The 23,906-nt window shown below is 44.0% G+C and overlaps 1 protein-coding gene, 1 non-coding gene and 1 pseudogene across 2 annotated transcripts in view; 2 read left to right on the forward strand and 1 right to left on the reverse strand.

Moving 5' to 3' along the window:
• The window catches only part of ATL1 (atlastin GTPase 1), a 78,336-nt gene that overhangs the window by 42,205 nt on the left and 12,225 nt on the right, over positions 1 to 23,906 (reverse strand). Inside the window, 3 exon segments of the mRNA XM_056546657.1 lie at positions 1,400 to 1,534; positions 4,717 to 4,866; positions 4,868 to 4,965. Of these exon segments, the coding sequence (XP_056402632.1) occupies positions 1,400 to 1,534; positions 4,717 to 4,866; positions 4,868 to 4,965 (383 nt within the window).
• On the forward strand, positions 3,156 to 3,315 carry LOC130296030 (U2 spliceosomal RNA; annotated as a pseudogene).
• On the forward strand, positions 6,436 to 6,509 carry TRNAI-AAU (transfer RNA isoleucine (anticodon AAU)). The gene has a single exon. It is a non-coding gene; the product is annotated as a tRNA-Ile (tRNA).

Consider the following 23,906-nt stretch of genomic DNA (forward strand, 5'->3'; position numbering starts at 1 on the left):
CAGTTACTGAAGTTGTCAGCGCTGTCAGATAGCTGTTTGTACGATGGCCCCGACACACAGCAGCATCATATGTCGATGCTGCCTTCAACATATGATGGGCTCTGAGAGGCCATCATATGTTGAAATGATCATATGTCGGGGCCATCATAAGTCGGGGGGTCACTGTATAACTATGCATAGAGGTTGAAGCTTCTGCTTCACTGCTCCATCTCTAAAGAACGTCTCCTGCGCAAGACGCATTGCACTGGGTCTTAAGATGAAGATGGGTGCTATGGAGAGCGGGAAGCTTTGTCTCCTATTGCATAGTTATATACGGCACGGAGTGGTGCCTCCATTCAGGCGCCTAATTTAAACTAAATGTAGTTTTGAAAAATGACTATCATTTTGCACAATAGTCATTTGTCAAAAAACATTGGATGTATGCTTTAAAAGGAAAATTCAGCAACTGTGTGTGACACCACTGTAAAGGGGTACTCCGGTGTCTTGTCCACAGTGCTCTCTGCTGACACCTGATGCCCATATCAGGAACTGTCAAGAGCAGGAGAAAATTCCCATAGCAAACCTATGCTGCTCGAGACAGTTCCTGACACAGACAGAGGTGTCAGCAGAGAGCACTGTGGACAAGACAAAATAGAGATTCAAATAGAAAAGAATTTCCTCTGTAGCATTCAGCTGCTAATAAGTTCTGGAAGGATTAAGATTTTTAAATAGAAGTAATTTACAAAATCTGTTTAACTTTCTGGCACCAGTTGATTAAAAAAATAAAATAAATAAAAAAATAAAGTTTTCCACCAGAGTACCCCTTTAAGGGCTTATTACACCTCAGTAATATGGATACATGTAGTGTCAAAACTGAGGCATGTTCCTATTATGGAAAAAAAAACAGGAAAGCCTTTCTCTGCTTTCACATCAAGGGATTTCATCACAAGTAGGTGTAAAGGAGTCTGAGGGTGCATTCACACGCTCTTTGTTTTTGCGGGTTTTCCTCTGCGTATTTGAAAGGGTGCGGGCTCTACTCGGCTATCCGCAGCAGATTTTCCACAGAGGAATTTATGCTACAGAAAACCCGCCGCAAACCCCAATGAAGTCAGTAGGGACTGCGGCGGATGTTCCGCAGCGTAAATTCTGTCGTGGACAATCTGCTATGGACAGCCGAGAAGAGCCCGCCCCTTTCAAATAAGCATCGGAAAACCTGCAAAAACAAAGAGCGTGTGAACGCACCCTTAAAGGGGTTTTTTAGTACTAGAATGTTGATGTTGGCGTGCCAGGCCCCTTCAGGCACTTTATTGATTTTATCATTTTACATTCTCACATGTATCACTTATAATGGGGGCATATATATATATATATATATATATATATATATATATATATTTGCTTATTTTCACAATTCTTTCACCTTTTTCCCATCAGGTTTGTCCACCAAGAATACTTCACTCCATATTTGGATTCCTGTAGTCTCCCGTTCAGAGCCGCCTCTCCATGAAAAACCAGACAGTGGCGCATTATAATCTCCAAGCCAATCCACTGGCTCCTATAAAGAAAAGTTGAATGGGGTCAGAAGTCTTAACTAATACATCCATTGATGGTACCCACAAGGTATTGTTGCTACGTCTTTGACACATTTGGAGTCCCTCCTGCTCCAATCCGTAGCCTCTACCCATGTTATTTCTCTACTTTATTTCATATTGTTGCTTAGCTCTGCTGAGATGTATCTCCTGGAATAGGGAGTTGGGAATTAAAGGGGTATTCCAGGAAAAAACTTTATTTTTTTATATATATCAACTGGCTCCAGAAAGTTAAACAGATTTGTAAATGACTTCTATTAAAAAATCTTAATCAGCTGCTGAAGTTGAGTTGTTCTTTTCTGTCTGGCAACAGTGCTCTCTGCGGACATCTCTGCTTGTCTCGTAGAAGAGGTTTGCTATGGGGATTTGCTTCTACTCTGGACAGTTCCCGAGACAGGTGTCATCAGAGAGCACTTAGACAGAAAAGAACAACTCAACTTCAGCAGCTCAGAAGTACTGAAAGGATTAAGATTTTTTAATAGAAGTAATTTACAAATCTGTTTAACTTTCTGGAGCCAGTTGATATATATAAAAAAAAGTTTTTTCCTGGATAAAAAAACATTTCACTTGTAAGTATCACACTGACTTGGTCTTCTGAATGAATGTTTCCCAGCAGTGTCAGAGCTTTGTTGGCATTGTGAGACGTTGTGAGAGGTTGATTCTATGATAGATTTGGTGATATTGCTCAAAACTTTGGAGGGAAAAAAAAATCTCTTTCTCAAAACTTTGTATGACCCCCTCCCCTCGACGGTCAGACCCCCATTAATCAGATACTGATCACCTATACTGCAGATAAATCATAAATTTAATAGAGTTGTCACAAATTTGGTGCATTTAAATGTTTTTATGGACTCATACCTTGGTTCTACTACTAAAGATCCAGGTTGTGTAGAGTCTTTGGAACAATGCTCCCTGGCAAAAGTTACACAAATTAGTGCTCCTCCAGAAGCAAGAAAACTACTGCCACCTATAGGTATCTATTCTGTAAATAAATGTCTGACCCATTAAAGAACCTGGAACCTGACTCTTTAATGGGTCAGACATTGACTTCCTTTAGGTGATATTAGAGACAGTTTTCTTCTTTCTAGAGACCTAATTTGCATATCATTTTTAGGGTGCATTGTCTGTAAGGCTATGTTCACACTTTCGGATGTCCGCACAGAAAATCTCTGTGTGGACATTCCGGAGACTGTGGGCACCAGCATTACATGCTGGGGCTAAGACCGCATGGGAATGCGCCGTGTCACAGACACCTATGCATTCCGTGTGGAGTCCGAAGAAAGTATGAACAGGTTCATTCTTTCTGCGCACACAGTAAACGGAATTTCCGCGCCAGAATGACCTGACGGAGAAATTCTGGCATGTGCACAGTGCAGCAGAATCCCATTGAATACATTGGGACTCTGCTGCTCGGGAATCTCTGGAGGAATTCCAATGTGGAACATGTGAACATGGCCTCAGGTCTATACACAGCTGTATCTCCACAAGTAGAATTAGTACTTTCCAAGAGTTACTTCAACAACAACTTTTACCCAGCCAAGCAGAGAGTAAGCTACCTTTAGGTATCCTCAGTGAGTGGGACAACCCATCGCTTCTCGGCCTTTTGGCTAAGATCAAGTGTAGTATCTGTTCTTATCAGTTTTCATGCTGGTGGGGATGGGTGCTGCATGGAGGATGCAGGTGTACCAGGGCTTTCCGGGGCTGGTTCTGAGGAATCAGCTCGACGGCTGCCTAGATGTGACCTGTTCCCTCCGGGTCTCGCCATGAGGCTGAGAGGGTCTAGAGCCGAGGTACTTTTGTGCCTCGGGGAGTGGTGACCCCGAGGTGCCGAAACTCACTGGGAGAATGGACTCACTGAGTTGAAGCACGGGCACCATAATCTCTTCACCTTGTGGCACTCACCTCTTGATTCCCGGCCTTCTGGCTAGGATCAGAGACATTTTTATAGATCCGACCGGATGTCCGGGCAGTATATCTGCACACATTCACTTATTTATTTCTTTTTGTCTCACTGTGTCACTTTTTGCGTGTTGTGTGTTCACAGGATTTGTCAGAATGCGGTAGCCCTTCTGGGTGTCCCTCCTGGCGGTCTAGGGGAGGTGTGTGTGGCCCTTAGGTTCCGCACCTCCCTGCAAACACCCCGGGTACCCCAGCTTCGGCAGGGTACCTACCGTTATCGGCTCTGCGGGCAGATACCTTGGCTAATACCAAGGGGGATGCCGGGAGCATTTGTGGTCCCCTAGTAGCTTTTGCGAAAAGGGACATCGAACCTGGAACCTCGCAGGTACCTTTTGGTCCGGAGGCGAAGGGTAAGGTTTGTTGGGGGGCCTCTCTCCTATCTGAGAAGGGCTTGCGATAGACCGCATCCTTTGTGCACGTTTTTTTAGTGTAACACGTTTGCACTTTTTCTTGCACTTTGGGTGAATCGAGAGCACGTTCCTCGGTTTTAGATAAAGAGGGACAACCCTTTGCTCAGGGTCTGTTGGACGCCCTGGAACTCAGAGACTCTGTACCCAGGAACTGCCTATTGTACCATTCGGTGCTTTATGGTCTATTCCCTGGTACCCATGAGGCGGAGGCCCTCCAGGAGGCCTGGCGCCTTATGAACTGTTTTAAGGACGCAGTGTGGCTTGCCAGGAACCACCTCGTGATCAACAGGGAGCACATGTCCGTCCGGGACTGCCGCAGGTTCATCAAGAGCCTGCTCAAAGACTATTCCATCTTGGACAGCCCGGCCGTCGATGAAGAAGAGTCTCTCCTTCCCCATGTCCCCCTGAACATATAGCCCAGTAGTTTCGGCCCTGTGAAACGCCCACTCCCTACCCCCACACAGCCGCCCATGCCCCCAGCCCCTCCCCATAGCCCATGCCCCTACCCCGATCACAGATTGTGTTGTTTTTGTTATTCGACTTCTTGTGCTTTTCTATTACAGTATAGAGCGGAGTGTTAGTGTAGCATGTGGTATAGTGTATAGCTTAGGGAACCTGTGCTGTGTATTGTACTGTCATTCTTTGTGTGATTGTAATTTATCGTATGACTTGTAATGACTGAACGGACAATAAAGCTCTTTCAATAAAAATAGACCTTTTGGGTTTTTGAATAAATTACCCCTTTTGGAGACAACAGAAAGAAAAAGTAAAATAATTACCGTTTTATACATGTACCGCAACATAAAGTCCATAAGGAAGGACTTTCCTTTCCTGAATGCTCCGGCCACTGATACGGCCACAACCTCCTTATCGTTCACCGCTTCAGAAAGCAGAATTCGGTTTAATGCCCCTTCATCCAGCTCAAAGGAAATGATCGTCCTTTACCACCAGCACCTGTACCGGCTGAGCTTTTTTCTCATATTCTTCCTCTTCAGAACTCCAGTCATAATTTCGGTCTGAAAACCCACCTGGGATATGGGAAGACAACAGAATCAATTCATGGTAAGAACTGAGTTATTGGTAAGAACTCAGCTTGATTTGTTATTTTACCAATTTACCACACTGGGCCACGGACACACAGGTCGACTGTGTCGATATCCGTCATATGACTATTACAGTGGTCCCTCAAGTTACAATATTAATTGGTTCCAGGACGACCATTGTATGTTGAGACCATTGTATGTTGAGACCAGAACTCTATGGAAACCTGGTAATTGGTTCTGAAGCTCCAAAATGTCATCAAAAATAGGAAAAAGTGAGAATTGAAGAATAATAGGTAGATAACTAATACAGGGAGCTGTAAATCACTGTCTATGTCAGTGTTTCCCAACCAGGGTGTCTCCAGCTGTTGCAAAACTACAACTCCCAGCATGCCCGGACAGCCGTTGGCTGTCCGGGCATGCTGGGAGTTGTAGTTTTGCAACAGCTGGAGACACCCTGGTTGGGAAACAATGGTTTATGTAAAGGACAGGAGCTTCTTCAGGGTCCTATACAGTACACACAGAGTGCCAAATGGAGCCACCTTTACTTGGTGTCCAAAGGAGCAGCTAACCCTGGCACAGGCAATGACTAGTACAGAACTTGTAGTTCCTCCCTGTACTGTAGGGGGCGCTACCAGATAGCCAGTCAGTGCATACACTTCAGTAATATAGGTGTTTTACCAGTAAAATGCCCATTCTGATTGGTCAGTTCCCCCAGTTGTGACATGTCTCACAGATCCGGACTGTCTGTAGCATTGTATGTTGAGTCAAGTTACAGTGGTCCAGAAAAAAAAACATTGTATGTTGAAACTATTGTATGTTGAGGCCATTGTAAGTTGAGGGATCACTGTATCTGCTCCTTTTTTTTTTTTACAAGAAAAATTTTCAAAAGCAAATTCTCTGTTCTATCACGCTGTGATCGTGAGTTCTAAGCCATCAAAGTTTGCACCAGAACTCATCACTTCCCAGCCAGCCACCAGATCTGACCTTTTTCAGTGCATTAGCGTCTATAGGGAAAAGGTCGGATTTGATTGACAGCCAAGGAGAGAGGCGCAATGTTAGAGACCAGTTATGATCAGAACTTATGACATGTCTGGAAAACATATCAAAGTTTTTTTTTCAAGTGAAACCCTTTAAATGGTTTGTAAGCTTTTGTAAACATTGTTTTGTTTAATTAATTAATTAATTAACATAAAATATAAAAATAGATTTAAAAAACTTTCCAAGTAGTCTCCTACCATGTGGTGTATACAGCTACTATGTGTTTCTATGAATGTAGTCTGACTGTCACTCCACGCGGACCCTCTCCTTCCCTATCTACAGACATTAGAAGCTCCATGCTATCATAGTACTACAAGTACCAGCTTCAAAGCAGATAATTCCCTTTTATTTTCGAAACATGTCACCGCACCATTCTAAACTTTCAGAGAAACTATACAAGTGAAAATCTCCATCACTGGCCGGTTAGCTCAGTTGGTTAGAGCGTGGTGCTAATAACGCCAAGGTCGCGGGTTCGATCCCCGTACGGGCCATGTTTTTCTTTCTTTTTTTTAATCTATTTTTAAAGAAACACCCGAATAGAAAAAAAAAAAAATTCACATATCTTAAAAAATTATCAACAAACAAAGCACATAATATTATTAATACCATTATTGCTTTGTCCAAAACCTATCCTGTAAGTCCGTAGTTCCTTTTGTAGTCCGATTTCGATACGTGCATACACAGAATGTAAGGTGAACCAGAACCTGGACACAGGTTTTTGCAAAAAAAGATGCGATCAATCAGAAAATTACAAATACAAATGAACTTTTAACTAATTAAATAAAAATGTATCCTCTACTTTCCGATTTTCATTTAATTATTTAAAAAATCAGCATCGCCACCTAATGGTGGCTTCAGGCAATAGCTTCTATAAACCTATGTCTTATACCAGAGTTCCCTTAGCTGTGAGTCTCCAGCTGTTGCAAAACTACAAATCGCTGTCCGGGCATGAAGGGAGTTGCGGTTTTGCAACATCTGGAGGAACCCTGGTTAGGAAACACTGTGCTGGAGCCACCCTGGTTGGTGTCTGTGTATGCTAAGAGTTGTAGTTTAGCAACAGCTGGAGGCACCCTGGTTGAGAAACACTGTGCTATGGACTTTTCTAATGGGAAAAAAAAAAAAAAGTTGGGTGAATGTATATAGGGTATTGTATAATATATCTCACCAAACAAATAAAGCAGAAAATAAATATATAAATAATTGAATGAATGAATGAATGAATGAATAAATAAATGGACATACAAGTTAAATACTGCCCCCTATGGACAATTATTAAGATTTGCACAGAAGATGATTTTTTTTAACTAGAACTGTTCTTTAAGGGTATGTTGCTACTGGGGTTGCCACCCTTCTTGCAAAAAAAATAAAAAATACTGACCATGCTAATTTGCTTAATTAATTATATATGCATAACATCACAGGATACACATATGTGGGGGGAATTTTGTCCTATTCTGACCCTTATAACTTTTTTATTTCTCCTTATACAGGCCTGTATGAGGCTCATTTTTTGCGCGCCGATCTGTAGTTTTTAACAGGACCATTTTTGTTTTTATGGGACTTTTTGAAAGCTATTTTTTTGTTAAATTCAGGAGTTGCAGTTAGTTACTAACTACAACTCCCAGCATGCCCTGATACAGCCTGTGGCTCAGCAGCTGCCCCAAACGAAAACTACAACTCCCAGCACGTTGGACTATTAAATAGTAAATAGTATAGGTCAGTGTTTCCCAACCAGGGGTACCTCCAGCTGTTGCAAAACTACAACTCCCAGCATGCTGGAAGTTTTAGTTTTGCAACAGCTGGAGGCGCTCTGGTTGGGAAACACTGGTATAGTATATGGTGTAACATTCAAAGAGTTGGAGGATTGATTGGAGAAATATTTTTGATATTAAAATACCGGCATGGTGGCCAAAACACCGGATGTGCCGGTAAAATACCGGCCAGGTGGCGACCCTAGTTGCTACCCATTGAAGTCAATGGGTAGCAACAAAATTCGCAAGTGGAATTTCCGCTGCAGGAAGATATGCAGCAGATATGTTACGGGTAACCCAACCCTAAGGCTCAGTACAAACATAGGGGGAGATTTATCAAAACTTGTGCAAACTAAAAGTTGCCCATAGCAACCAATCAGATCGCTTCTTTAATTTTTAAAAAGACCTCTGCATACTGCAATAATGAACAAAATACTATGTGTTAATCCAGCCTTAAAGTGTACCTGTCGCCAACAAAATTTTTTTTTTTATATAATGTAGATAATACCATTATATGTATATTTGTAATAAACATTGGTTAAAAATTGTGTTTATTTTTGGGTGAAAAAATGCTGTCCCTGCAGCTATTGTCTGTGTGTCTCTATGAGGAGTCCAAAAACAGGAAGTGAGAATAGGACAAGCAGAGATCTGTGCGGGCTCCTGGCTTGTCAATCATCCTGATGTATGAGCCAGGAGCATGTTATAGAGCAGTGGTCTCCAACCTGCGGACCTCCAGATGTTGCAAAACTACAACTCCCAGCATGCCTGGACAGCCAACGGCTGTCCGGGCATGCTGGGAGTTGTAGTTTTGCAACATCTGGAGGTCCGCAGGTTGAAGACCACTGTTATAGAGCCTCAGTGCACACTATCCTGCTTTTCCTTAGTGCACAGAGCCCTGCTTGTCCACCCTCACTTCCTGTATTTGGTCTCATCATAGAGACACATATGCAATAGCTGCAGGGACAAAAATATACACATTTTTTAACTAATGTATATTACAAATATACATAAAATGGTATTATCTACATTATATAAAATGTTTTTGCTGACGACAGTTACACTTTAAACAAGTTACAGCCTTATGTAACAAGATCTCTACACTCAATGGGCGCAATGAGACTTACAGGTCTACAACCTGCTGGCAGGGAACTGGAGCTCTGCCAAAATGTAATGGACATGTCACTAGAGGATTCGTTGGCACTGCATATAATGGTAGGTATGGTTGTAGAAGAAAGTAATGTAAATAGAACATTGTCACATTTTACAGTGATATGGGGGAAGTGGAGCCCAGAAAAGGCTTTTATCATTACACATATCTGTTAGGCCCATTTCACACTATAGAATTATCCATTTTAAAGGAGTAGTCCAGTAGGGAACAAGTGGTGAACAACTTATTCCCTATCCTAAGGATAGGGGATAAGTTGCAGACCGCGGGGGTCCGACCGCTGGGGCCCCCCGCAATCTCCTGTACGGGGCCCCGGCAGCCCTCGCGAAGGGGGCGTGTCGACCTCCGAACAAAGCGGCGGACGACACGCCCCATCAATACAACTCTATGGCAGAGCCGGAGCGCTGCCTTCGGCAATGCTCCGGCCCTGCCATAGAGATGTATTAAGGGGGCGCCAGCCGCCGCTTCGTGCGGGGGTCGACACCCGACGCCTGGCCCCCGTACAGAGAGATCGCAGGGGGCCCCAGCGGTCCTTAGGATAGGGGATAAGTTTTTCACCACTGGACTACCCCTTTAAAGATCCGTTTAATGTTCCGTTAACAAAAACGGATGTTAAACAAACGCCAGTTAAAAATTCCCATTATAGTCTATGGGATTTTTACATTATCCGTTTTAACCTGTCATAGCCCGTTATAAATAACGGACGTTATTATGTGACAGGAGAAAGTAACGGGAGAAATAGTGCATGCATTAATTATTTCTTCCGTTCTTTCTCCCGTCACAAAATAATGTCCATGCTGGATGACTGGCGATGCCAGGCGGAGGCTCGTGACGTCACGGCCATGCCCCCTCAATGCAAGTCTATGGGAGTCCCATAGATTTTCATTGAGGGGGAGTGGCTGTGACGTCACGAGTGATGCACGGCCGTGACGTCACAAACCTCTAGTGCTAAACCCGACGCTCTAAACCAGTGGTCTTCAACCTGCGGACCTCCAGATGTTGCAAAACTACAACTCCCAGCATGCCCGGACAGCCAACGGCTGTCCGGGCATGCTGGGAGCTGTAGTTTTGCAACATCTGGAGGTCCGCAGGTTGAAGACCACTGCTCTAAACGAACCCTGGGTGCAGCACAGAGATTGCGGGGGTCCACAGCGGCGGGACCCCCACGATCAGACATGTTGTCCCCTATCCTTTGTATAGGGAATAAGATGTCTAGGGGCAGAGAACCCCTTTAAGGACACTTATTTTTGCGTTTTCAAATTTTTTATATTTTTTTTTGCTCCTCGCCTTCTAAAAAATCATAACTCTTATATTTCCATCCACAGACCCATGTGGGGGCTGGTTTTTTGCATGACTAATTGTACTTTGTTACGACATCACTCATTTTACCATAGAATTTATGGAAAATCTATTTTTTGAGCTGGGATTTTTTTTTTTTTTTTGTACCACTAATGCGTATATCTGAGTATTTGATCATATATTTTTTTTTGGGGGGGAATGTGATGTGACCAAAACTCAGCAATTTTTTACTTTATTTTTTTAAACATTTATATTGTTCACCGTACAAAATCGTTTACATTATATTTTGATAGTTCTAACAATACCGCACGCGGCAATACCAAATATGTTTATTAATTAAATTTTTAGGCTTTTTGGGGGTTAAATGGGGGAAAAAATAGCCATAAGGGACTATTTATAGCAGGGGTATTCAACTGGCAGACTGCGGTCCACATTTGGACCACGGCCGCCAGTCATCCGGACCTCCCCTCATTAATTTGTATAGGTGTCTTTAAGACACCGATACAAATGAATAGCCGCGGCCTGGAGTGAGGGAGCACTGTGTTCCCTGCCTGGCCGCCCCGCGCTTCTCCTATGATGCCGGCAGCGCGATTAGCACTGCCTGCATCATCTGCTCTGGCCAGGCCTAACTAGAAGAGGCCAGAGCAGCGGAGCAGTGCGGGACCTGGGATGGCAGCCAAGCTCTCAGGTACAAATTTGTGTTCCCCCAACTGTGACTCTCCAGTTGTTGTAGAACTACAGCTCCCATCATGACCTTCTGTCTGTGCATGATGGGAGTTGTCAGCTGGAGAGTCACAGTGGAAAAGTTCCTGTAGGGGCACAGTGGCATCCTTCATTCTGGGGGTACAGTGGCATAAACAATTCTGGGGGCACAGCGGCATCATTAATTCTGGGGGCACAGCGGCATCATTAATTCTGGGGTACAGGGGCATTATTAATTCTGGGGGCACAACGGCATAATTAATTCTAGGGGCCACAGAGGCATAACTTATTCTGGGGGCACAGCGGCATAATTAATTCTAGGGGCCACAGTGGCATTACTAATTCTGGGGGCACAGCGGCATAACTAATTCTGGGGGCACAGCGGCATAACTAATTCTGGAGGCACAGTGGCATCACTAATTCTGGGGGCACAGTGGCATCATTAATTCTGGGGGCACAGTGGCATCATTCATTTTGTGCAGCACACTGGCATCATTAATTCTGGGGCACAGTGGCATCATTAATTTTGGGGGCATAGCGGTATCATTGATTCTGGGGGCACAGCGGCATCACTAATTCTGGGGGCACAGCGGCATCACTAATTCTGGGGGCACAGCGGCATCATTAATTCTGTGCGGCACAGCGGCATCATTAATTCTGTGCGGCACAGCGGCATCATTAATTCTGTGTGGCACAGCAGCATCATTCATTCTGTGCGGCACAGCGGCATCATTCATTCTGTGCGGCACAGCGGTATCATTCATTCTGGGGGTACAGTGGCATAAACAACTCTGGGGCACAGTGGCATCATTAATTCTGGGGGCACAGCGGCATCATTAATTCTGGGGTACAGGGGCATAATTAATTCTGGGGGCACAGCGGCATCATTAATTCTGGGGGCACATGGCATCATTAATTCTGGGGGCACAGTGGCATCATTCATTTTGTGCAGCACACTGGCATCATTAATTCTGGGGCACAGTGGCATCATTAATTTTGGGGGCACAGCGGTATCAGTGATTCTGGGGGCACAGTGGCATCACTAATTCTGGGGGCACAGCGGCATCACTAATTCTGTGCGGCACAGCGGCATCATTAATTCTGTGTGGCACAGTGGCATCATTCATTCTGTGCGGCACAGCGGCATCATTAATTCTGGGGGCACAGCGGCATCATTAATTCTGGGGGCACAGCGGCATCACTAATTCTGGGGGCATAGTGGCATCATAAATTTTGTGCAGCATAGTGGCATCATTAATTCTGGGGGGCACAGTGGCTTCACTAATTCTGGGGGCACAGTGGCTTCACTAATTCTGGGGGCACAGTGGCATCCTTAATTCTGGGGGCACAGTGGCATCCTTAATTCTGGGGGCACAGTGGCATCATAAATTTTTTGGCACAATGGCATAATTAATTCTGGGGGACAGTGGCATAAATAACTCTGGAACACAGTGGCATCATTAATTCTGGGGGCACAGTGGCATCAATTATTTGGAGTACAGAGGTACAATTAGTTGGTACAGGGCACAGTGTTAGCGTGTGGCAGTAATATTTAGTGTTGCTCGCGAATATTCGCAATTCGAATATTATTCGCGAATATCGCATATTCGCGAATTCGCGAATTTCGCGAATATAGCACTATATATTCGTAATTACGAATATTCATTTTTTTTTTGTTTTTTTCTTCACAATACACATCACAGTGATCACCCCTCTCTGCTTCCAGCTTGTGTGATGTAAAGAAGGTTCTAATACTACTGTGTGAGACTGGCGCGCGAAAATTCGCATATGCTAATTTTCGCAAATGCGAATTTACGCGTATGCTAATTTCGCATATGCGAATTTTCACATATGTAAATTTTCGCATACGCGAATTTACGCGTATGCGAAAATAAAATAACGAATATGCGAATATATGACGAATATTCGTCCATATATTCGCGAATATTCGCGAATTCGAATATGGCCTATGCCGCTCAACACTAGTAATATTGCAGGGGAATAGTATGTGGCAGTAATATACCAGGGGCCCAGTGTGTGGCAGTATTATTTCAGGGGGTACAGAGTGGGGCAGAATAATTTTCAGTGGTACAGTGTGTGGCAGTAATATACCGGGGGCACAGAGTGTGGCAGTTTTAAATTCAGGAGTACAGTGTGCACACTTCAGTTGCTCGTTTGCTCTATCCTTCATGGCACTGAGGCCACTATTTGTGTACCAGGCCTTAGCGTTCAGCTCAGACCTTCAGCGGATGGCAGACCTGGATAAGCGGACCCTCACTAAAAATAGTTGAGTACCCCTAATTTATAGCAATCGTTTGATTGCTAATACTGTTAAGTGCTTTGCATAGGCATAGCACTGATCAGTATTATTGACGATATTCTTTTCTGGTCTGCTCGATGTCAGACCAGGGGAGAAGACCCCGGGAGAGTGGCAGAGGTAGGTGAGGGGACCTCTGTCCACCAACATGGCTGCTCTGATCCCCGTGGCCATGCTGCGTGCGATCAGATCAGCCATTTAAATTGCCGCAGTGCTGCAGATGCCGTGATCTGTATTGATCACGGCATCTGAGGGGTTAATGGCGGACATCAGCGCGATCGGTGATGTCCACCATTACCGGAGGTACCTGGCTGCTGATACCAGCCGGGACCTGCCGTGCATGATGCAAGGACCGCTCCGGTGCTCACGTCATGTATAGGATGTATATGTACGTCCTGGGGTGCTAAGTCCCAGTCATACATTTACATCCTAAGTCATTAAGGGGTTAAGATTCCACCGAAAGGGAACGTTCATGTGGCAAAATGTCCTTATGGAATTCCGCAAGGACATTCAGCTGCACCGGAGTCCCAATGAATTCCTTGGGATTCTGCAGCACTGTTCACACGGTGGAATTTTCGCGATTCCCATGGTGGATTTCTGCCGCTGCAATCCCGATTTTGGTGTCTGCAAAAAAAAAATTTTTAAAAATTAAAAATAGACATGTCTATTCTTTTTTTGATTAAGTTCAGAAATGCATTGCCGACCACTGAATTATCCAAAAGTGCAGAATGTCCGCATGTGTTTTCCGTGCGGAAATTCTGCACAAATTTAGCAATGTGGACATTTCGAGTATTCATTCGTATATGTGAATATTTGAACATTCTAGCAAATATATATTCACATACGCGATTATTCACAAAACCTCCTCCTCATGTAATCTCCTTCCTAGTGGGGTGACACACTGTAACAAACCTCCTCTTCATTAGTAATAAGCGGCATTGGCCATATTTGAATTCGCGATATTTTACAAATATATAGACGAATATTCGTCCTATATTAGCAAATTTTGCGCATTCGTTCGTATATGTGAATATTTGCACATCCTAGCAAGAATATAAATTCACAAATGCGAATATCCAAAAGTGACACACTGTAACAAATGTCCTTCTCATGTATTCTCCTTAAGACTGGGGTGACACACTGTAACAAACCTCCTCATCATGTCATCTCCTTACTACTGGGGTTACACACTGTAACAAACCTCCTCCTCATGTAATCTCCTTACTACTGGGGCGATACACTGTAACAAACCTCCTCCTCATGTAATCTCCTTACTACTGGGGTGACACACTGTAACAAACCTCCTCCTCATGTAATCTCCTTACTACTGGGGTAACACACTGTAACAAACCTCCTCCTCATGTAATCTCCTTACTACTGGGGTGACACATTGTAACAAACCCCCTCCTCATGTAATCTCCTTACTACTGGGGTGACACATTGTGACAAACCTCCTCCTAAATTACTCTCCTTACTACTGGGGTGACACACTGTAACAAACCTCCTCCTCATGTAATCTCCTTACTACTGGGGTGACACACTGTAACAAACCTCCTCCTCATGTAATCTCCTTACTACTGGGGTGACACACTGTAACAAACCTCCTCCTCATGTAATCTCCTTACTACTGGGGTGACACACTGAAACAAACCTCCTCCTCATGTAATCTCCTTACTACTGGGGTGACACACTGTAACAAACCTCCTCCTCATGTAATCTCCTTACTACTGGGGTGACACACTGTAACAAACCTCCTCCTCATGTAATCTCCTTACTACTGGGGTTACACACTGTAACAAACCTCCTCCTCATATAATCTCCTTACTACTGGGGTGACACACTGTAACAAACCTCCTCCTCATATAATCTCCTTACTACTAAGGTGACACACTGTCACAAACCTCCTCCTCATGTAATCTCCTTACTACTGGGGTGACATTGTGACAAACCTCCTCCTAATTTAATCTCCTTACTACTGGGGTGACACACTGTAACAAACCTCCTCCTCATGTAATACGCAGGTATGTATATTCGCATGAATCAATATTCGCAAGTATGTATATTCGCATACGTGAATATTCGCGTGTTGTGTATATTCGCATGTTTGCATATTCACAAGGTATGGACAAATATTCGCATATGTGAAATATGCGCATCGTATATATTCGCATGGATCAATATTCGCAGGTATGTATATTCGCTTACGTGAATTCGCGGCTTATGTATATTCGCATGTTTGCATAGTCAAAAGGCATGGACAAAATATTCGCATGTGTGAATATTCCCACGTCCTAGCAAATGCGAATATCCAAAAGAGTCACACTGTAACAAACCTCCTCCTCATGTAATCTCCTTACTACTGGAGTGACACATTGTGACAAACCTCCTCCTAATTTAATCTCCTTACTACTGGGGTGACACACTGTAACAAACCCCCTTCTAATTTAATCTCCTTACTACTGGGGTGACACACTGTAACAAACCTCCTCCTCATGTAATCTCCTTACTACTGGGGTGACGCACTGTAATAAAACTCCTACTCATGTAATCTCCTTTCTACTGTGGTGACACACTGTAACAAACCCCCTTCTAATTTAATCTCCTTACTATTGGGGTGACACACTGTAACAAAACTCCTACTCATGTAATCTCCTTACTACTGTGGTGACACACTGTAACAAACCCCCTTCTAATTTAATCTCCTTACTACTGGGGTGACACACTGTAACAAACCTCCTCCTCATGTAATCTCCTTACTACTGGGGTGACGCACTGTAATAAAACTCCTACTCATGTAATCTCCTTTCTACTGTGGTGACACACTGTAACAAACCCCCTTCTAATTTACGCTCCTTACTACTGGGGTGACACAGTGTAACAAACCTCCTTCTCATGTAATTACCTTACTACTAAAGTGACACACTGTCACAAACCTCCTCCTCCTCATTAGTGCTGAGCGGCATAGGCCATATTCGAATTCGCGAATATTCGCGAATACATGGGCGAATATTCGTCATATATTCGCGGATATTCGCATATTCGTAATATTCTCGTTTTATTTTCGCGAATGCTAAACAATTCGCGTATGCGTAAATTAACTTATACGAAAATTAACAAATACGAAAATTAGCATATGTAAATGTTCGCATGTGCGAATCTTCTCACGCCGGTCTCACACAGTAGTATTAGAGCCTTCATTACACCACACAAGCTGGAAGCAGAGAGGGATGATCACTGTGATGTGTACTGTGGGAAAAAAAAAAAAAGACGAATATTCGTAATTACGAATATATAGCGCTATATTCGCGAAATTCGCGAATATGCGATATTTGCGAATATTCGAATTGCGAATATTCGCGAGCAACACTACTCCTCATGTAATCTCCTTACTACTGGGGTGACACACTGTAACAAACCTCTTTCTCATGTAATTACCTTACTATTAAGGTGACACACTGTCACAAACCTCCTCCACATGTAATCCGCAGGTATGTAAATTCGCGTATGTGAATATTCGCATGACATGTATCTTTACATTATCTTCGCATACGTACATATTCGCATGTTTGCATTTTCACATGTATGGACAAATATTCGCATGTGTGAAATATTCGCATGAGTTAATATTTACGTGTGAATATTCGCAAGTATGTATTTTCGCATACGTGAATATTCGCGTTTTCATGGGGTGACACACTGTAACAAACCTCTTTCTCATGTAATTAACTTACTATTAAGGTGACACACTGTCACAAATCTCCTCCTCATGGATCCATATTTGCAAGTATGTATATTCGCGCGTTGTTTATATTCGCATGTTTGCATGTTCACATGGTATGGACAAATATCCGCATATGTGAATATTCCCACGTCCAAGCAAATGCGAATATCCCAAACTGTCACACTGTAACAAACCCCCTCCTCATTTAATATCCTTACCACTGGGGTGACACACTGTAACAAACCTCTTTCTCATGTAATTACCTTACTACTAAGGTGACACACTGTCACAAACCTCCTCCTCCTCATGTAATCTAGTGTTGCTCGCGAATATTTGCTTCCAGCTTATGTGGTCCATATATTCGCGAACTCGAATATGGCCTATGCCGCTCAACACTAATGTAATCTTCTTACTAGTGTTGAGCGGCATAGGCCATATTCGAATTTGCGAATATATGGACGAATATTCGTCATATATTCGCGAATATTCGCATATTCGCTATAATCTCGTGAATATTAGCATATACAAAATTAGCATATGCGAAAATTAGTATATACTCATGTTCGCATATGCGAATTTCGCGCGCCAGTCTCACACAGTAGTATTACAGCCTTCTTTACACCACACAAGCTGGAAGCAGAGAGGGATGATAACTGTGATGTGATGACTGGGGTGACACAGTGTATCAAACCTCCTCCACATGTAACCCGCAGGTATGTTTGCATGTTCACATGGTATGGACATGGCATCCGCATATGTGAAATATTCGCATGTCATGTATATTCGTATGCATTAATATTCGCATGTTTGTATTTTCACACGCAAAATATTCGTATATGTGGAATATTCGCATGGTTTAATATTCGCGTGGATTGATATTCGTAATCATGTATATTCGCATACGTGAATATTCGCGGTTTATATATTCGCATGTTTGCATAGTCACAGGACATGGGCAAATATTCGCATGTGTGAATATTCCCACGTCCTAGCAAATGTGAATATCCAAAAGTGTCACACTGTAACAAACCTACTCCTCCTGTAATCTCCTTACTACTGGGGTGACACACTGTAACAAACCTCCTCCTCATGTAATCTCCTTACTACTGGGGTGACACACTGTAACAAACCTCCTTCTCGTGTAATTACCTTACTAAAGGGGGGTGCAAACTGTAACAAACCTCCTGCTCATGTAATCTCCTTACTACTCTGGTGACACACTGTAACAAACCCCCTCCACATGTAATCTCCTTGCTACTGGGGTGACACATTGCGACAAACCTCCTCCTTATTTAATCTCCTTACTACTGGGGTGACACACTGTAAAAAAAAACCTCCTAATTTAATCAACCCCCTCCTAATTTAATCTCTTTACTACTGGGGTGACACACTGTAACAAACCTCCTCCACATGTAATCCGTAGTGTTGCTCGCGAATATTCGCAATTCGGATATTATTCGCGAATATCGCATATTCGCGAATTTCGCGAATATAGCTCTATATATTCGTAATTACGAATATTCGTTTTTTTTTTTTTTTTTTCCACAGTACACATCACAGTGATCATCCCTCTCTGCTTCCAGCTTGTGTGGTGTAAAGAAGGCTCTAATACTACTGTGTGAGACTGCCGAACAAAACTTCGTATATGCGAAGATTAGCATATGCTAATCTTCGCATATACGAAGTTTCGCATACACTAATCTTCGCATATGCGACGTTTCGCATGCGTAAATTCTCTTTGTATGATAATTTTCGCGTACATGAATTTAAACCGCGAACATTACGAATATGCGAATATCCGCATTTATGTGACGAATATTCGTCCATATATTCGCGCATATTCGCGAATTCAAATATGGCCTATGCCGCTAAACACTAGTAATTCGCAGGTATGTATATTCGCATGGATCAATATTCGCAAATATGTATATTCGCATACGTGAATATTTGCGTTTTCATGGGGTGACACACTGTAACAAACCCCCTCCTCATGTAATCTCCTTACTACTGGGGTGACACACTGTCACAAACCCCCTCCTCCTCATGTAATCTTCTTACTACTGGGGTGACACATTGTGACAAACCCCCTCCTAATTTAATCTCCTTACTAGTAGGGTAACACTGTATCAAACCTCCTCTATATGTAACCCGCAGGTGTGTATATTCCCATATGTGAATATTCGCATGCCATGTATATTCGCATGGATCCATATTTGCAAGTATGTATATTCGCACATGCAAATATTCGCGCGTTGCTTATATTCGCATGTTTGCATGTTCACATGGTATGGACAAATATCCGCACATGTGAAATATTCGCATGTCATGCATATTCGCATGGATGAATATTCACATGGATTAATATTCGCATGTGGAATATTCGTATGGTTTAATATTCACGTGGATTGATATTCGCAAGTATGTATATTCTCATACGTGAATATTCGCGTTTTATGTATATTCGCATGATTGCATAGTCACGAGGCATGGCCACATATTCGCATATGTGAATATTCCCACGTCCTAGCAAATGCGAATATCCAAAAGTGTCACACTGTAACAAACCTACTCCTCCTGTAATCTCATTACTACTGGGGTGACACACTGTAACAAACCTCCTCCTCATGTAATCTCCTTACTACTGGAGTGACACATTGTGACAAACCTCCTCCTAATTTTATCTCATTACTACTGGGGTGACACACTGTAACAAACCTCCTCCCCACGTAATCTCCTTACTACTGGGGTGACACACTGTAGCAAACCTCCTCATGTAATTACCTTACTAAAGGGGGGTGCAAACTGTAACAAACCTACTCATGTAATCTCCTTACTACTGTGGTGACACACTGTAACAAACCTCCTCCACATGTAATCCGCACGTATGTATATTCGCATTAGTGTTGCTCGCGAATATTCGCAATGCGAATATTATACGCAAATATCGCATATTCGCGAATTCGCGAATTTCGCGAATATAGCGCTATATATTCGTAATTACGAATATTCGTTTTTTGTTTTTTGTTTTTTTTCTTCACAGTACACATCACAGTGATCATCCCTCTCTGCTTCCAGCTTGTGTGGTGTAAAGAAGGCTGTAATACCACTGTATGAGACTGGCGCGCGAAAATACGCATATGCGAAAACTAGCATATGTAACTTTACGCATATGCGAATTTACACATACGTTAATTTCCGCATTCGCGTATTTTCGCATATGCGAACATAAACCGCGAATGTGCGAATAATCGCGAATATATGGCGAATATTCGTCCATATATTCGCGAATATTCGCGAATTCGAATATGGCCTATGCCGCTCAACACTAATTCGCATATGTGAACAAACCTCCTCCTCATGTAAGCTCCTTACTACTGGGGTGACACACTAACAAACCTCCTCCTCATGTAATCTCCTTACTACTGGGGTGACACACTATAACAAACCTCCTCCTCATGTAATCTCCTTACTACTGGGGTGACACACTATAACAAACCTCCTCCTCATGTAATCTCCTTGCTACTGGAGTGACACATTGTGACAAACCTTCTCCTAATTTAATCTCCTTACTACTGGGGTGACACACTGTAACAAACCCCCTCCTCATGTAATCTCCTTGCTACTGGGGTGACACATTGCGACAAACCTACTCCTAATTTAATCTCCTTACTACTGGGGTGACACACTGTAACAAACCCCCTCCTAATTTAACCCCTTAAGGACCAAGGAGGTACCGGTACGTCCTTGGTCCTGCTCTTCTGATATAACGCGGGGTTACACAGTTACCCCGCGTCATATCACGGCGGGCCCGGCGTCATAGTGAAGCCGGGAGCCGCCTCTAATAGCGTGCAGCGCCGATCGCGGCGCCGCGCACTATTAACCCTTTAGCCGTGCGCTCAGAGCTGAGCCGCGCGGCTAAAAGTGAAAGTGAAAGTTCCCGGCTAGCTCAGTCGGGCTGTTCGGAATAGCCGCGGCTAATCGCGGCATCTCGAACAGCTGACAGGACAGCGGGAGGGCCCCTACCTGACACATTGTGACAAACCTCCTCCTAATTTAATCTCCTTACTATTGGGGTGACACACGGTAACAAACCTCCTCCTCATGTAATCACCTTACTACTGGGGTGACACACTGTAATAAACCTCCTCCTCACTAGTGTTGAGCGGCATAGGCCATATTTGAATTTGCGATATTTTTCGAATATCTGGATGAATATTCGTCATATATTTGCTAAATTCGCATATTCGTAAAATTCACGTTTTTTTTCGCATATGTGAAAATGCGCATATGCGACAATTCGCATATGTGAAAATTAAGGAACTTTATAGCAAGTATACCAGTGTAACTTGATAGAAGCAGTAGAAGTACAAGTCATACAAGTATCTGTTAGGATTCGGCAGGCTGGATGTGGATCCTCTGTGTCAGCGAGGGATTGGCGTGGACCGTGCCAGTGGACCGGTTCTAGGTTGCTACTGGTATTCACCAGAGCCCGCCACAAAGCGGGATGGTCTTGCTGCGGCGGTAGCAACCAGGTCGTATCCACCGGCAACGGCTCAACCTCACTGACTGCTGAGAAGGCGTGGGACAGAAGGACTAGGCAGAGGCAAGGTCAGACGTAGCAGAAGGTCGGGGCAGGCGGCAAGGTTCATAGTCAATGGATATAGCAAGTGGTCAGGAACACTGGTAAGGCAAACACTGTAAACACTTTCTCTAGGCACAAGGCAACAAGATCCGGCAAGAAAGGGAAGGGGAAGTGAGGTTATATAGGGAAGTGCACAGGTGGAAGCTAATTAGACTGATTGGACCAGGCACCAATCATTGGTGCACTGGCCCTTTAAATCTTAGAGAGCTGGCGCACGCGCGCCTTAAGGAGCAGAGCCGCGCGCGCCAGGACGTGACAGCCGGGGACCAGGACAGGTGAGTGACTTGGGATGCGATTCGCGAGCGGGCGCGTCCCGCTATGCGAATCGCATCCCCACCGGCAGTGTCAGTGCAGCGCTCCCGGTCAGCGGGTCTGACCGGGGCGCTGCAGAGAGAAGAACGCCGCGAGCGCTCCGGGGAGGAGCAGGGACCCGGAGCACTCGGCGTAACAGTATCATCTATCAACATGGTTCGCAGCCAATTTGCAAGGAAGGAAGAAAGAATCTTCATTAGTGTTATTTCATTACTTTTGTAGTTGTATCTTGTGAATTTATTTTTGCATGCGCAAATTTATTTTCGATATACTCGCGCATGAGAAAAACTTGCAAAACTACAACTCCCAGCATGCCCAGACAGCAAACAGCGGTCTGAGCATGCTGGGAGTTGTAGTTTTGCAACATCTGGAGGGCCACAGTTTGGAGACCACTGTGCAGTGGTCTCTAAACTGTAGCCCTCCAGCTGTTGCAAAACTGCAAATCCCAGCATGCCCAATCAGCAAACAGCTGTGTCGGCATGCTGGGAGGTGTAGTTGCATACCTCCAGCTGTTGCATAACTACATCTCCCAGTACATGCTGGGAGTTGTAGTTTTGCAACAGCTGGAGGCACACTGGTTGGAAAATACCGAGTCATGTAACAGAACCTAACTGAAGGTTTTCCAACCAATGTGCCTCCAGGTGTTGCAAAAATACAACTCCCAGCATGCACGGTCTGTCAGTGCATGCTGGGAGTTGTAGTTTTGCACCAATTGGAGGCTCCCTGTTTGGGTAGACATTGCATTATGGGCGTTCTCCCCAGCGGAGAGCGCCAAAAATGTCATAAGCAATTTTTGTTTTACAGAGGTCTGGTTATGGTTTAAGAATTTGTGGTGCTGGAAGCAAGGTCCGCTCTCTCCTTTTTTTCTTTTTGTATATTCCTGTTGTCATGTGATCGGGTGGAGTTCCACTACACCAGAGAGATTGCAGTGGCCAGTGAATCTCCATCTTATGATACACGATCTCCCAGCCTACCAGGACAGTCAATGGCTGTCCGGCAATACTGGGAGTTGTTGTTTAGCAACAGCTGGAGGCTCTGTTTAGGAAACACTGCCATATGAGATGGGGGGAGGGAGGGGGGGTGTAAGGGTGTATATGTAGTCTTTTACTTTTTATTTTGTATTAGTGTAGTTAATGTAGTGTTTTTAGGATACATTCACACAGACGGGGGGGGGGGTTCACAGTGAGTTTTCCGCTGGGAGTTTGAGCTGCGGCGGAAAATTTGCCGCAGCTCAAACTGGTAGAAGGAAACCCACTGTAAACCTGCCCGTGTGAATGTTCCCTATACATTCACATGGGGGGGGGGGGGGGGCAAAACCTTCAGCTGTTGCAAAACTACAACTCCCAGAATGCACTGACAGGCCATACATGCTGGGAGTTGTAGTTTTGCAACAGCTGTAGGCACACTGGTGGGGAACCACTAGTTAGGAAACAGACTCTAGCTCATTGATTCCAACCCGTGTGCCTCCAGCTGTTGCAAAACTACAACTTTCAGCATGCACTGACTGCCTGGGCATGATGGGAATTGTAGTTGTGCAACATCTGGAGGGCTACACTCCAGTCGGCTCATTGAAATTAATTACCATACATGCATACGGCCGGGATACGGGAGCGCACGGTTTTAGCTCCCCCCAGCCGTATGCGCTCCCGTATGGGTAAAGACGTGGTGTGAACCCACCCATAGCGAAGGGGTGGGATACTTTCCTATTGGTTGCTGGGTACGCTGCTAATCTCCGACAACTGTATTTGCATCATTCTCATTGGCCCACAAGCTAAAAGAAGTGCAAGATCAATATTCGTGAATATTCGCATATGTGAATATTCGCCCAGCGGTCTCACACAGTAGTATTAGAGCAGTGGTTCTTAACCTTGTTGGAGGTAGTGAACCCCACCAGTTTCATATGCACATTCACCAAACCCCTCTTAATTGGAAAAATAAAATATGATTTTTTCAAATTCAAAACATAGGAGTATATATTT

This window comes from Hyla sarda, chromosome 11, assembly GCF_029499605.1.
Source record: "Hyla sarda isolate aHylSar1 chromosome 11, aHylSar1.hap1, whole genome shotgun sequence".
Lineage (NCBI taxonomy): Eukaryota > Metazoa > Chordata > Amphibia > Anura > Hylidae > Hyla > Hyla sarda.